Below are 15832 nucleotides of genomic sequence, written 5' to 3' on the forward strand. Positions count from 1 at the left end.
TGCAGAAAGCCTTGTATTTCTCTCCATCCTTCTCATCGAATCCTTCTATCTGATGCAGGGGCTTTCCAGCTCAAGAAAGCAGTGCACGATTTCAACCAGGCTGTCCATGATTAAAGCATGCTTCAAGTCGACGCCTCCAAAGCAAACAGTGATCTGATTTCCTTGCAGATTCTCCAAAAATGCATACACTTGTGGTTCGTGCCGAAGTAAATCAACTGCTTCAGTAACCGTCCCTTTGCCGCCAAAAGTGTAACCATAAGGAAAAAGAGTCATCGTGAAAAGGGCACCGATTCTTCTACGAATTCACCATAATGAAATGCACCCATCGTCCCGGTCATTGTTCACTTGATTCCGAACAAGCTCTGCAACCTTGGATTTTGGGATTGTGTGGTTGCCATCAGACCCTTCGCTTTCGTGGACCGGAACGTTCGGGCGGTTTCGATCAAGGGGGATTGATTTGCCTAACCGGAAAGGCACCTTTGAGTGCAATATTGAGCTAATGACCGTCGATGTCGCGAGGGAAGGGTGGATCGCTTGGTAGGACGATGGGACGATGGGGAGGATGGAGAAGAGGAAAAGTGTAGTTGTACGCTTCCGTACCATTCCAGAGTCTCTCTTGATTATTATGGGTAGGTAACGAGATGGTTAGCCTATCAGGGAAACTATAGAGCGTCCTCGTATAATGTTTCATCAAACACTAGGTCTGCTTGCTTCAACATTTATCTTTCTTCGTGGCATGCTTCATGTTAGAATTCAAAACAAAGCTAAAAGTACATCAATCAACTGAACTTGGCCCCAATGCGGATGTCCATGGCCGACTTTTCTTCCTATGAGATGACAGTGAAGCTTTTGACTAGAATCAAGGAGGAAGGAAAAAAAAAAAAAAAAAAAAAAGGGAAATTGAAGAAAGAGACCCATCAGGAAGCAGAATAATGACACAAAAAAGGCCTCATTGGTTTACATCAGAAACCTTGAAAAGTCCGCTACTATCAGAATGTCGGGTATCTGAAAACAGTTCCAGACAGCGCTAATGAGCAGTGTTGAATCGAAGAAGGGAGAATAATCAGACAAAAGGCTGAGACCAAAGAAAAAAAAAAAGGGGGCAAAAGGAAAAAAGGGCCACCTCCCAACCCACTGTACCCAGAAACGTAAGGAATTGCTCTCAAGCTGAATAGCAGAAATTACAAGTCAGAAGGGAAATCAGTAGAAGTAGAAACTAATTGCCAAACAAAAGAGAAAGAGCGCCAAAGGAACAGATTCGTGAAGGCCTGCGACCAGAATTTGACAACAAAGTAGTCCGGTTTTGTGAGAGACCAAAAAAAAAAAAAAAGAAAAGGGAAAAAGAAAAAGAAAAAAGGCCATGAAGAACACCATAAAGATTGTGTGATCATTGACATCATTTTCATTAATCAACCAAGCGAGGGAATCGCAAATAATCATCGCGGGTCATTTATGAAGACTCAAGTGTGGGGATTGACAACAGACGAATCGGCTTGGGGTCGACAAAAGATTTTGCTAAACGGAGGGTCTGAGGTTCGCGTGTCGACCTCTGGCAGCAAACAGACTCCTTCTGCCTTTCGAACCACGTCTTTCAGTGCCCTCGTAACAACACCTGCACGTACGACAAGGTCCCGGAGAGATTGGGTGTCAAAGGCTAGCTTATGTTGTCCGTCGGAACCTTGTTTGGCAAAGGCGTTTTCGCGCAGCTTTCGATCTCGGTGTATCGTATCGAGAACATACTTGGCTTTTGTGGATGAGTCTGTTCGTGGGCGAAGGTGCTGCCTCCCATTGCACGAGACATGTTCTGCTTTGGAGAGTGCAAACTGGTCATCGGTAATCGCCACAGTATCAGATAGTCCTGACTGCTTAGCATACCCTAGTTCGGCATCAAACTCTTCGAGGCTAAATGTGAGAGACGAGGTTGAGCACCTCATCCTGAGCTCGTGCTCATATTCCTCGTCTTCCTCGAAAGTGGCCAGACTAATGATGCCTTGTGCTTCTTTCCACAATTCACTCGAAGGACCGTCAATTATATGCATCGCCCTAGCCCTAGCCCTGAGGAGTTTGAGCTCCTCTACTAGCACAGTCAGCTCTTGGACGTGACTAAATTGTCCATAAACACTCTCCTGTCGTTCCATGATTGCCTGAGGAACTTTCACGGTTTGCGTCATGCTCGGCGGGTCCTGGCGTTTCTCGGAAAGATTGGTTTGGCATTGGCGCTCGCTATCCCCAAAATCAAAATCACCATCCCAATCTTCGCTTGCTCCCTTATTTCCTAAACCCCAAGTTGCGAACTTTTTGGCGCTGGGCTCCTTTGGTGCAACCGGCTCTCGCGAAAGTGGTACGCTTTGGCTTCGCAGATGAAGAGAGCTCGATGTACGGCGGATAGCAGTTCTACCCCCACGTAGGTCAAGGAACTGCTCTATATGAGAAGTTCTAGGTCGGGGTTCGGACCCTTGCTCGTCCTTTTTAATCTTTTGTTGTTCGGACCAGTCATAAAGACAGAGGTGAGAATTCTTCTCAGAGTTTTCGTTAAATGCGACGGATGAAACTGGACTACATGTAGTGGTTCTCTGAAAGTCCGACGCGGAAACGGAGTTTGTAACGGTGACAGTAAGATTGTTGTCATGCCGATTATTTGATGAAGGAAGGCCATTGTCATCATGGCGGGACTTTTCGATATTTTGGAGCTTAGTAGTTCGCCTAAGGCGCTGGGCTTGCGGACTACTTGAAGCAGACGATGAACTAGCATCTTTGTCTAATCCGGTATCCGAGAAACTTATCTGTGCGGGCGGTGAACCCTTCTCAGCATAAAGCAGATGCTGTTTATCGTCGGAGAAGCCCTCAAAAGAATGGGTAAGGGGCGTTGAGCGGTTTGATGCGAAATCAATATTGGGCGGATAATTTTCAGCGGGCAGAGAGACAAGTTTTGGGGCAGTAATCGGGGTTGACTGATCAAATATTGTTTCAATACGAGGACCACGACGGATCGATTTGTTGCTTCCGGCTGCACGGGTTGGCAATGAATCAAAGGCAATGTCGCTTTGGAAGTCGGTGTCATCTTCTTCCCCAGAACTAAACACCTTAATATCATTATCAGATCCAACCAACGTCGATGCTGGATCTGATCCTGCAGCTGAGTGACGTTGATTTACACAACAATCTACCGACGGTTGAGTGGAGTTCGCGGTCGGGGAACCTGGGGGGGAAGGGGCTCTAGGTGACGACTTTGAATCAAGGTTTGCATTGCCCGAATCAGCTGCAGCCAAATTAAGCGCCTCGCATCGAAGATTCGAAAAATTTGGAAGATGGCGCAAACGTGCCTTTGGAGTAAAATCCTCAGTCACGGCCGCAGTTCTCTCGAAGTGGGCTGCGGTCAGCTCTATTTGGGACGATGTACTCGGACGACGGAAGACGTCTGGGTCGGTGATGTTTCCTCTTCGTCGCGATTGCACAGAACCCCCATTAAGCCTCTCACTTTTGCATCTACGCGCGGAGTCTATAGACGGCAGATCCAGATAATCATTATCTTGTGAAAAAGAAGATCTATGTGGCGCGTTCCTCGGCATGGTCCATGGAGATATGAGGTCTTCACTGTCAACGTCTTGCATAGAAGAGCAAGGTTTCAAGGGTACGTGTCTAGTAACGGGTCGATGCGCGAAAGGATCATCTCCTAAGTCTGCTGAATTCCATGACTGATGGCCTTTGGCGATCCTTGGTTGGTCTGAATTAACGATAGAATTGCTGTGCCGGTTCGTAGGTGCGATAGAGGATGCAAGTAACAAAGTGGGAGGGACACTGGAGTGAGAAACAAGCCGACACGAAGACCGGGTTCGATGTTTTGACGTCGCAGTCCGTCGCCTGCCGTAGCTCTCTGAACACCTTGTTGGGCGGGACCTGCTAAAGTATGGTCGCCATGGGCCGTCGTGATTTATGCCGAAGGCAGAGTTCCCACTCCGAATCGAAAAATTCGGAGTCAGCTTTGGGGGCGTAGACTCTACTCGGCTATCAGTTAATGAACGCTGGCGCATAGTTGCAGATCGTTGATGGCTTGTAGCCGGGCGGCGTAAGAGAGGCAAAGAAGTAGGCCCAGCAGTAAAAGGTGGGTGCGATTCTGGGAGCCCGTGCGAGGAGGTCGATCGTTTCACAAGCTTGTTGGGAGAGGTAACGGGATGCGATGAGAGGAAAAAGGGGGTCGTAGAACTGGTTATAGATGGAGATTGTGGTCGCGACCCAGAGACTGAGCTCCCATTCAAGGACGAGGTAATTGTCGAAAGCCGTCGTAGCCACGATGACGACGGTCGCCCGGTGATGGGAGATGGAAGTGCTTCATCTGTGACTTCTCCCTCACTGATTGTAATTCCGGGGCCTACATACGTCCGACGGCGGGGACGAATGCCGGTTCTCTCCTCTAGCTTCCTTGCCGGCGTCCTAGGTTCTGTTTGCTGGCCTTTATTCACAGCTGGATGCGGAGCTTGAACCTCTGGGAATGGCTCCTGCTGCAGAAAGTTAGGAGAGGGAAAGCCCGGGTGGGCGGCGGTTGCAGGACGAGGCTCAGCAGCGCTGTTCGAGCGGGAGTGGCAGCGTCTCGCGAGGAGGCTTTGCCTCCTTCTCGCTGTTAATGGGCGTTGTTTTGGGGGAGACGGTCGACCTAGAGCAAAACCCGTGGCTGCAATGCCAATTGTGCCAGCCGCACAGAGCTAAGTGATAGGTTGCATGTTAGCATATATAAAAAGAACACCAGACTCAGATTCTAGCCTAGCTGGTGGGAACAGATAGCAGGGAGACGGGCCAGGCACTGAATTCTGCTTCAAAAAGATCCGATGAGGGGGCGCAAAGCGCGCTTGAGACAGATTGGGCAGTGATTGGAGTTGAACAGTCAAGGTTTGGGAGGCACCTACGGTTGATACGTGCTCCATCTTTCCGTTACGTAGCCAGGGATGAGCTTCGACGCCACATCGATGGTTGACCTGTTCCAAGTTGTGGAAGACCTCACATGCCTTCGATCATGTTGTCGTCGATGCCTGTGGGCGCGTAACGAATTCCCAGAACATCAATTGGAGAGAGAGGCGATGGGGAGTTGCAGCGCTCTTGGTGGTGACAAGGAGGGATCGAGGTGCGACCGACGAAACTGGAAGTTTGACGCCAGCCTCCGAGAAGAGAAATGTTTCGGAGAGGAGGTAGTTGGCCGGCGAGATAATGAGGAGGTGTTTTGCACCAAGGTTTGTTGATGGGGGGATTCTATTTTGGGGGGAAGCGTGGTCGGGGGGTCTGACCAACTAAACCGATGGTGGAGGGAATCGCCCTTCGGCAGGCTAACTACGTGCTTAGCCCCGAGATCTTCCAACTTTAGATCAACCCTAAATCAACAAGAGCGGTTTCACACCAGAACAAGAGAAAAAGAAACATGGGAATGGAGGAGGAGGGTGGTTCAGTTGTCTCAGGAGGTGTTCTCCTTCGCTGTGGTGGTTGGTATGATCGGATGAGGTTGATGACTGGGGGCCGGGCAATCTCTGGCTGCTGATTTGTTTTGGTATTCCAGACGCGGGAAAAAAGCAACAAACCAGAAGCAGGGAATGCAAACAATCCATGGATTCTTGGTTCAGCCAATAGTTCAGCCAGGCTGCTGTCCTGGTGTAACTCTCTCGACCTTCCAAGTCATCATCATCATCATCTCACACACAGAGAAATCGCTCAATCCCAGGTTATTGCTTCATCTTGTCTGCTGATCTGTTGCCTAGTTATTCTCCTCTCCTCCGGGTCTCAGGAGCTCAGAGTCTCGCCATGCAGACATCCACACAGACAACAAGGCTCGCTCAGGAGCTCCAAAACCCACCCGAGCCCACTCGTCGCTTTGGGGTTCCCTGCCTGCAAAAGCTTGGCCCATTTTCATGTCACATGATCAAGCTTTTTCTGGGCAGTGCAAAGCGGTTCATTTCGAGTCCTTCGCACGAACGGACAAGAAGCTGGTAAAAGTGTGTTGAATGTCGCACTGTTGAGAGAATGCTTTGAGACGGAAGCCGTATCACCAGCTCGTTATATTTTCCTTAACCCCTTAACGAGGGTTATACCGGCCAGCTGTTTGATCAAAAGACTAAAACGGCAAGACTAAAGCGGAAACTCTACTGGTGTCTGAACGTTCAGCACCCAGGATTAGACCAGAAGGACAGATCTATTCCTCACTTCTCTGGCTACCTGCTGCCCTTAGGCCGGGTAGTTCAGGTATTAAACCTCTACCTGCAGCCCTAGGTAGAAGACGGCTTCATAGCCTTTGCTAAAAAATATAAAGAACTATTGCATCGTTACTCCGATTTCCTGAGGCTGAAGCTTCCCGTCACAAGTCACAATTTGAGGGACCTCTTAGCTACCTCAGGAAGCCCCGATATGTGTTTTTACACTGTTTGTTGATCTCCTTCGGGGAGGGCAACTCCGTTTCGAGAACTCAAGTACCTACCTATATGAGTGCGGAAGAAGCACTTGTAGGCTACCAAGCTCAAAAAAGCATGTTCTTTTGTAAGTGGCTAGGGCACTAGAGATGCTGTGATACAGTCAAGCCGCCGCCGATCCTCCAATTTTGACAAACTACATCCGGGTCGTGGTGTTTCCCGTGTTGACTTCTCCATGCTACTCTACACGGAGAGCGTGGGAAAAAGGCCCAAAAAATAGTTTTTCGACATGTAGTTTTCCTACTACATGTAACCGGCCCCGCCGCCCCGGATAGAACGCGCAGGATGGGGTGAACTCCGAGACACAGAACCCCCGCAACGCACAATTTTCTGCCTTATTTAACACTCTAGACGCAGCCCTCCATGTCCATCCGGACCAGTATCACGTTGGATTTCCTCGTCTGCTAGGGGCTATTGGCTTTGTACGAAAAAGGCCATGTCGCGGATCCGGCCAGAGTTGCCGGGAGAATGGAGTCGCCTTGTGAGTTGATGGTTCTGAGGATCTTCATCACAGCTTATTGCGTCTTGCATCGGAATTGGATTTGCTAAAAATGACCAATTTTTCTCCAATTCAGCTGACTCAATCTAGTTTCTCATCAAATAACATTAAAGCTTGCCTTGTTAGCAGTTTTGGGGTGATCTAAGATTCGCATATTTTCGGTGCAACAAGAGAATTTGTGTTCATGAATATCACCGGCAGAAACTTCCCAGGACCAATGGTGAACACGCATCTGATTCTAACCAAGTGTATGCAGAACTGAATAAACTTTGGCATGTTGCCATATAACAGCTCTCCGCTTGACCTGTGAGGTATTATCAATTTAATTTGGAGATTCTGGCCCTAATCATATTCTGGAGCGTGGGAGAGGATTACAACATTCCTTTGGACAGGCCAAGGAGACTCTAGAACAGAGCCTTAGCGTTAAAATCAACCTTGAAAATATGGAACAACAAACAGTCAGCAAAATTTTGATATCGCGGCTCCGGAAGATATGTTTTGCAATACTACATTTCTGCTCGAATTCAACACGATTCTCTTAGCCATTTGGTACTTTGGGTCACCTGTGTAAAACCGAAAACCGTACATACAATGCCGCTCGCTATGTATGTGCATACATACTCGGACCTTTTCGGCAGCCTGGGTGTGAGTAGCCTTAGGCTTCGAGCTATACTACCAACACAACACCACCGTCTTGATTAGATTGATATTTTCTGCTTCAATGATGGTTCCGAGCGTCCCATAGATAGATGGATCCACTTCTGGGAAAGGCTTCGGTTTTTAATTGTTTCAAAATAGTACCAGCTCCTGAGTTTCGAAAATATATCCTGTTACCCTGTACGCAGGTAAATTGAATTCATTCCTTGGGAGTATTTGGTCGTATGGACAAAATTTCAACAGCGGAAGGTCCACCAGCTAACTAGTATAGATGCACACAGAAATTCGACCGAATCCGGGCGTGGCGACGTCGCATGTCAACCAAATCCTATTTCATCCCATTCTCTTTGTTATTTAACCTTCAGTTTCAACCTCAACAGTATTAGATGGCAAATTGGCATTCCGAGGCTCTGGACTGGGCCATTCGTCCATACGATTTCAGATGGCAAGCCGTAGTTACATGGATCAGCAACCGACACTTGCAGCGTTTTCGTCATATCGGCACGAGACTTCCGGTTATCGAAACATCCAATGATCGGTTCTAATGTGAATCCAACTGCACCCCGCCTTGTTCATCCTTCAAATTCGGAGTACTCCGTACTCTTTAGATTTGTTAATTTTTGTTTTTAACACCCTCATGGTAGTTCTGTTAAGCAAAATCCTCGAGCCTGTGTCAATTTCTCCACAGAGTTGACGTGATCAAGCACCTTTCCGTTATGCTACGAGAAGAATGATGCTCTAATAAGAATGAAATTAGATGCCGCCGCTCCTTAAACCTAGACAACAGGCCCAAGCCTTATACATCCGGGCAAATCAGCATGTCTACACGCGGGTAGCCCTTGACCATGCGTATCAATGGCCAGAATTGAAACTTTTCGAGATTCCTTCTTGAAATTATGTGCTTTTGTAGCGAGAGGAGCGCAGAAAATCAGGGAGGGTAACTCGTTAAACTATGTTATATTATGGAAGATCATCCCAGTTCTTATAGTAAATGCGTTCAAGGGCAGCCATGTGGGTTGGTTGGTTAACTAACTACGGAGTACGAAGTACAGAGTAACTAGTTAACAAGATTATTTAACATTAACTAACTAGTTAACATAATCCACAAGCGAGCGAAATCTGCAAGCAAGCAAAAGATATTTTTTCAACTTCCTCAACCATTCACTTCAACGCGTCAGAATGCCACCAATTCACAATAAAAATGCAAGATCCTCTATAGAAATAGATGGCAGGATTGAACTTGCTATTTCTACTCTTAAAAAGCAAGAAATTAGCTCAATTACTGAAGCTGCATGGTTATTTAATATGCCTTATACTACTTTATATCATCAAGCAAAAGGAAGATGTGCAAGAACCAGTCTACATACAAATTCAATCAAATTAACTGAGCCTGAAGAGGATCAGCTAGTTCAATGAATCTTAGACCTAGCTAAACAAGGAATCCCCTCTGGACCAGCATTTGTTGAGAATATAGCTAATCATCTTCTTACCATACAAGATTCTACCTCTCCTCCCCCACATGTTGGCAAGAACTGGGTGTCAAATCTGATTAAACACTATACAGAGCTTAAATACTGCTATTCCAGACACTATAATTACAAGCAAGCAAAATGTGAGGATAGGAAGGTTCCTCAGCAGCTGGATATTCAACTTTAACCCCTACTCCCTCAGCTAGCCAATCTAGCAACTCCCAGTCATTCTAGATCCTACAAACACCAAGTGGCAATCCCCAGCAGTTGCATAGGCAGGTGGGTAAGATCAAGAATCTTATGGGGCAGGGGCTTGAGAGCTTATCCAGAGCTTAATGAAAGGATTTGACTAAATCATCAAGGCCTGCAAATATAGAATGGTTAACATTACTATTATGAATATCAGGATATATTTGCTGCAAATGAGAAAGAGAACCAAAAATATACAAGATCTAAGCATCAAATTCAGTGTAAAGAAGATCTAACTAGGGAAGAGATTGCTAAGCTTGCTATTCCACTTGCTTAATCTGTTTAACAGTCAGTTGCTCAACTCTCTGAGCCTGCAGTCTCAGAGCCTGCATCACATTTGGAGGCACCACCAAGGTGTACAAACTGTCATATTTTAGGTCATACAAGAAGAAGGAGCCATAGTCCTATTGCAATGTAATTTAATCTATTTAGGAGTTGGTGAGCATAGATATTTCAGGTTAAATTCTAGTTACTTGAGATGCCTTAATTTAATCTTTTGCTTGCTTGCGGATTTCGCTCGCTTGTGGATTACATTAGTTAGTTAAGGTAGTTCACCACTAAGCAAGCCACACCACTAAACAAGCCAAATCTTCCACCACCAAAATTCCTCCAACATTCAACATTCAATATGCAACAACATGGTCAACAACACCTTAATTAAACTTGTAATTAAAGATCTTGAATTATAAGAGATTTCAAATTATACTGTAATCACAAGAAAGTACTTAGTTAATCAAGAGATTCTGCATTAATAGTATAAAGACTTGCAACTTGCTCAGAATAAAGCAGTCTTCTAATATAAGAAAAAGCTCTCTGATATACAAAAGACAGAGCTTTTAAATTATATAAATAAGCTCTCTAGCTACAGTCTTGCTATTACATCTCAGATTCTACAAAATATTATATAAGAGATGACAGAAGAGAATATTAAGATTAACTGAATTAATTAATTTTACAAGCAGTATAATAACAAGATTAAATATATTTATCTTAAAGTAATTAATTAAAATAAACAGATAGCAGATAATTATTAGTACTTTAAGCACTTCTATATACTTGTAATTTAATAATTTATTTAATTACTTGTGATTGCAGTTGTTGATACTAGCTAACTATTTAACTATAACTTATAGAATAGTTAGAGCAGAAAATTAATTAATATAATCTTGAGCTCTCAAATATCTATAACTTTAATGAAAAAGAATTTCTTCTAGACTCTTGCTATATCTTAAAGTAATTAGTCTCTATTAAAGCTTTACAAGCTGAAAAGAATACTGCCACTCAAAATAATAATTAGAAATTTCTCTTATTGCTCTGCTCAGTCTCTGCTAAAGAAATTGCACTATCTTCAGCTCTTATTTATTAGAGTGAATTGCAAGATCTTTAGAATATATGGCAAGATAAATATAATAGAAGTGAATGAGTCTACTTTGCAGCTTCAACAAATAGTTGGAGCAATAATAAATATGGACTGAAGTGATTGAAATAGGTTTTCAATTAATATACTAAGAAACAAGCTGATTAAGAAAGATGTCTGCTTCTACTAGATAATCATTTCTCTCATATAAATATAAAATTTATTAAATATACTGACTGTAAAAAAATTTTTCTTATAATTCTTCTGCTATATTTAATTCACTGTTTGCAATCTCTTGATATTGAAATCTTTAAGCTGCTGAGCAAGACATATTCTAATAAGCTAAAAGCACTACTACATCAAGAAATAGACTATATTTGAATAATAAAAAAAGATTTCTGAAGACTATTTAATATAACTTGGAAGAAGACTTTGACAGTTAAAAATATACTTGCTAGCTTTGCAAAGACTGGGATTAACTCTTTAGATTTTTAATATTAACTATACTGATTTGAAACTGCTCAAGTCTTTACACTGTCAGTTAAATCTCTTATTTCTAGTAATATGCACCAGCTTTAATAAGAGATCAAGAGTATATATCTCTGACATAGTCTAAATTTACAGAGTATTGAACAGATTATCTAAGCTAGTAAGTAGTTTACTCTTTGTAATAAACTGCTGGAATATAAGAATCAGCAGCTAAGATTAACTCTAGTAATAAAAAAGCAATGTCACAAGCAAGACAAGTCTCTAGATCTACTTAATAGAAATAATTCTAGTCAAGTGCAGTTCTAATCTTCAATAAAAGTTCTTAAGACACACAAGTATCTAAATGAAATAAAGACTGAAAAAGCTGATAAAATTACTCAAATATAAGAGATAAAACTTTAATAAGAGTTTTAAAAGAAGCAGACTGCTAGAAATATTAAAAAAAAATAGATTAAACAAAAGAATATCTATAAAAAGATCTGAAAGTAATAAGAGACTGAAAAAATCAAATATACTAGATAAAGAGAGATATAATATATTGCTTGTAAGAAGAAGAAGACTTTACAACTAGCAGAGAAGAAAAAATAAGTAATTAAATATACTAATAAATACTGATAGTCAGAGCTTCAAGTGCTGGCTTTAAAGTACTGTTGGAAGAACTTCTCTACTAAAGAGTCTTATTATGAAGAGTCTATACAATCTTTCAAAAGAGGAAGTAAGAGCTTTACAAGTATCTCTAGCAAGATATTAGACTCTCTAGCTGAGAAATCTACTGTTGATATTTCTTTGAATTCTTTTCTATCTACTCCCCAAATCTCTCACTCTGGCCATAATATTAGGCTGTTTACCTGTTTATTTTCCTAACTATATGTTATGAACATAGACCTAGACTAACCAAGCATCAGACAACATCAGATGTTCAGGAGTATTCATGTGACCCCAATGCTGAATGTATAAGAATCATATGATTTACATGGATTATAGGAACCCCAGCATTCAGTCTCTGAGTGAGAAAATCTCTATGTTTTATGCATAACTCTCTTCTATTAGTTGCAGGCATCATACCTACTTAGCTTTTTTGTACCCCTAATTCTGGGAAAATCTATATGATCTACAACCAGTTCACCTAATATTCTGAACACTCTGACATACAATTGCCTAAGTTGATATGATGTCATCAAGACTTATGAGATGAATCACAACAACACTCCATGTTGTGGATCTGACAGAGATAGACACTAATGTGGAGGAGATAAATATTGATAAAGATACTGGTAGCAGTAAAGCTACTATCAGCAAGACACCAGCAGACAATACAGACAACAGAGATATATCTCTCAATATATTGAATAAAATTCAAAAAGAGAAGATCTTTGAAGAAAAGAAGACACATCTACAAAAGAATCTAGCAGACATATGTGAACAAAACAAGATATACAGACTGCAGAAGCAGATAGAATACAAATAGAGAATAGCAAACAATAATTTTTCTTTAGAGTTCTTCTTACACACAAGATTAATAGAAGAGTCAGATAATTTCAACAATGTGAAGCTATTAAAAGCATCTTACTACCATGGCAAATCACTTGACAAGTGTAAATTATAGTTAGCTTTAATAAGACAGCAGTTTTATCTGAGAAAATTATTATAAAAGACACCAGATATGGTCAGAATTAATTAAGTGTCCAGTTATTTTTATAATAAACCCCAGATGCATTGACAGATGTTGGAAATAAAGAAAGAATAATTATTTATGTTATAGAACAAATTCAAGATGTAATGTAAGAATAATATTGAATCTGAGATAACTTGTAGTCAAGGCATAATATAGTATTATCATAACACTATTCAATAAGAGAATCAATCTATATTCTTATTTTTCATATATATTGCTGAACTTGAACAGGATCTGGACAGTTTATCAGATAAATTCTTTTGTGTACTCTTTCTACAGATGAAGCTCAGATTAATTATTCAGACTGAACTGAATAAACTGCAACACTAATCAAAAACAGTTACAGAATTACAAGAACAAGTGACACTTATTAAGTTCATTCTAGAAAAGAAGAAGCAAAGTCAGTAAGACAAGAATCAAAATAAGAAGAAACAGAAAATTTCAATCTCTCAAGAGAAAGATGTGTCTCAACAAGACAACAAAAAAGATTATCCATAAATAAAAAAGATATCAGTGAAACCACTTCCAAAAATGTCAGAAGAGAAACACAAACAATAAATAGATAAAGAGCTCTGTCTAAGATGTGGTTAATCAGACTATAGAGCAAAGTTCTGTACAAACAGCTTCAACAAGTTCCAGCAGACAGACAAAAAGAATGAGGATCAGATAAAGACTAAAGCTGCAAAGCTCATGCAAGACTCAGATCAAACATTAGAAAGATAGAGTGTTAATCTAATAAAGAAGACAAGCAGGTACAGTATGTGTCTGTCAGCCATACTGACTATACTGTCAGATGGTCTTACAGAGCAAGCTGCACTGTTAAACTCAGATATTATAGTGGACAGTATCTTCTACAAACTAGCATTCTAATTAGCCTGGAATTAATCAGAGATGTCTATGGAAGTCATTAAGATATTGAATGAAGCTGAGACTGATTAGTATAATATCTACAAGACTTAACTCACTATAATAAACTTCATGGGGACCACAAAGATAGTAAAACATATGTTTGTGGTGATTGACATGGTTGATGTGAATATAATTCTAGACATGCTGTAGTTAGAAGATTTCAATCCAGATATAGACTGAAAGAACAAGATATAGTATTACTAATTCTCAGAAAAAATAGTGAAACTTCTGAATGCAGGTAGATTTCTCTAAGTAGTGTATATCAAGAATAAATTCTCTTATGTTATTTTTGTGTCAGACATTAACCAAGTCTTGACAGAAGTGTCTGAGTGGTTGAGAGACTATAAAGATATTTTCTCAGAAGAAAAAGTAGCAGAGTTACCAGAATTGATAAAGATTAGTTACTTAATTGTTCTTAAAAATGACTGCAAGCCCCCATACATGCTAATCTATAGACTATCACTCAAGCAGACAGAGATTCTATAAGAGTACATCAAGAAAAAGTTATGCAAGAGTTGAATATGTTCATTATAAAGTCTGGCAGAGACTTTAGTGTTATTTACAACTAAAGCTAATGAAGAACTCAGACTCTGTGTTAATTATCATAATCTTAACACAATCATAGTGAAGAACTATTATCTCTTGCTGTTGATAGACAAGATATTAAGCTGGTTGGCAGAAGCACACTACTTTTCCAAGATAGATCTACATAATGTCTATCACTAAATTAGAATTAAAGAAGAAGATGAATGGAAGACTACATTTCATACAAAGTTTAAGAGTTTTGAGTATCTTGTCATGCTTTTTAAGTTGTTAAACACACCAGTGACCTTCCAGTTCTATATTAATAGAGTGCTGGCAGGCCTGGTTGATGTATGCTGTGTAGTTTATCTAGATAATATTCTTATTTTCTCAGCCTCAGAGAGAGAGCACAAGAAACACATTAGACTAGTTATAGAGTATCTAAGAGAATACCAGTTGTTTACAAAGCTTGCTAAGTGCACTTTCAAAAGATGAATGATCTTATATCTCAGATATATTATTGATAACAAAGATATTAAGATGGACTTAAAGCAGGTACAGATGATTATAAAGTAACTCTTGCTATAAAGTTTTTATAATATTCAGATATTCCTGGGTTTTGCAAACTTCTATTGAAGATTCATATAAAAGTACTCAGTTATCATGGCACTGTTGACAGATCTCTTGAAGAACAGTGAAAAGAGAAGAAAAAAAGAATCTTTTCTTCTGATATCTGCTATTAGAGAAGCATTTTACAAGTTGCAGATAATCTTCTTCAGAGAGTCTGTCATCTGGCATCATGATTCAGAATATAGAATATATCTGAAGATGAACACTTCAGAATATACTGCAGATACAATATTGCTACAGCTGTTTAAAGATGAATGATATCTAGTTGTCTACTGATTATTTAAGTTTGACCAGATCCAATAAGTCTATAATATACTGGATAAGAAGATGTTGGCCATCATCCAAGCATTTATTTATTAATGACAGTACTTAGAAGAAATGAAGTATTCTGTAGAGATTATCACAGATCATGCAAATCTTTGTTCATTTATAAAGTTCACAAACAAGATGGCACAACAACAACATGTAAGATGGATAGAGATTCTCAGAGTGTATAACTTTGAGATTCTCTACTGCTCTGGGAAGCATAATCCAGCTAACACATTATCACAAAGATCAGATTATATCAAACTAGAAGAAGACATTAATCTGCCAATATATACACTCAAGCAATATTATGTGAATGGTGTTCCAGAGTGGAATTTATTTGAAGAAACTTTCTTTAATGAAGAAGATATTCAAGTACATACTGCTTGTGCTATTCAAAGCAGTGAGATAGAGATGATGCAGGAGAGATCTGATGACATCAAGATAGTTAAGTTAGTTCAGAAAGCACCAGCCAAAGATGCTGAAAAGACTTAACAAAGAAATTACAGAAGATTCTGAATTTCTCATATGCATATAAACACAGTAACAAAAAACAAAAAGATCTATAATAAATCAACTGTAAGAGTGTTGAATCTGCTGCTAGAAGTACAGAGAGATAATCTC

General features: G+C 40.7%; 1 protein-coding gene across 1 annotated transcript; it reads right to left on the minus strand.

Annotated features, from left to right (window-relative positions):
* Window positions 1–303: 303 nt before the first annotated feature.
* On the minus strand, window positions 304–4919 carry D8B26_003632 (uncharacterized protein; the record flags this gene model as incomplete). Its single annotated transcript, XM_003068146.2, has 3 exons — window positions 304–615; window positions 1479–4700; window positions 4902–4919. The coding sequence occupies 3 exons, from the start codon at window positions 4917–4919 to the stop codon at window positions 304–306; spliced, it is 3552 nt and encodes a 1183-aa protein (XP_003068192.2).
* Window positions 4920–15832: the final 10913 nt, after the last annotated feature.

Source organism: Coccidioides posadasii, chromosome 2, assembly GCF_018416015.2.
Source record: "Coccidioides posadasii str. Silveira chromosome 2, complete sequence".
Taxonomy (NCBI): Eukaryota; Fungi; Ascomycota; class Eurotiomycetes; order Onygenales; family Onygenaceae; genus Coccidioides; species Coccidioides posadasii.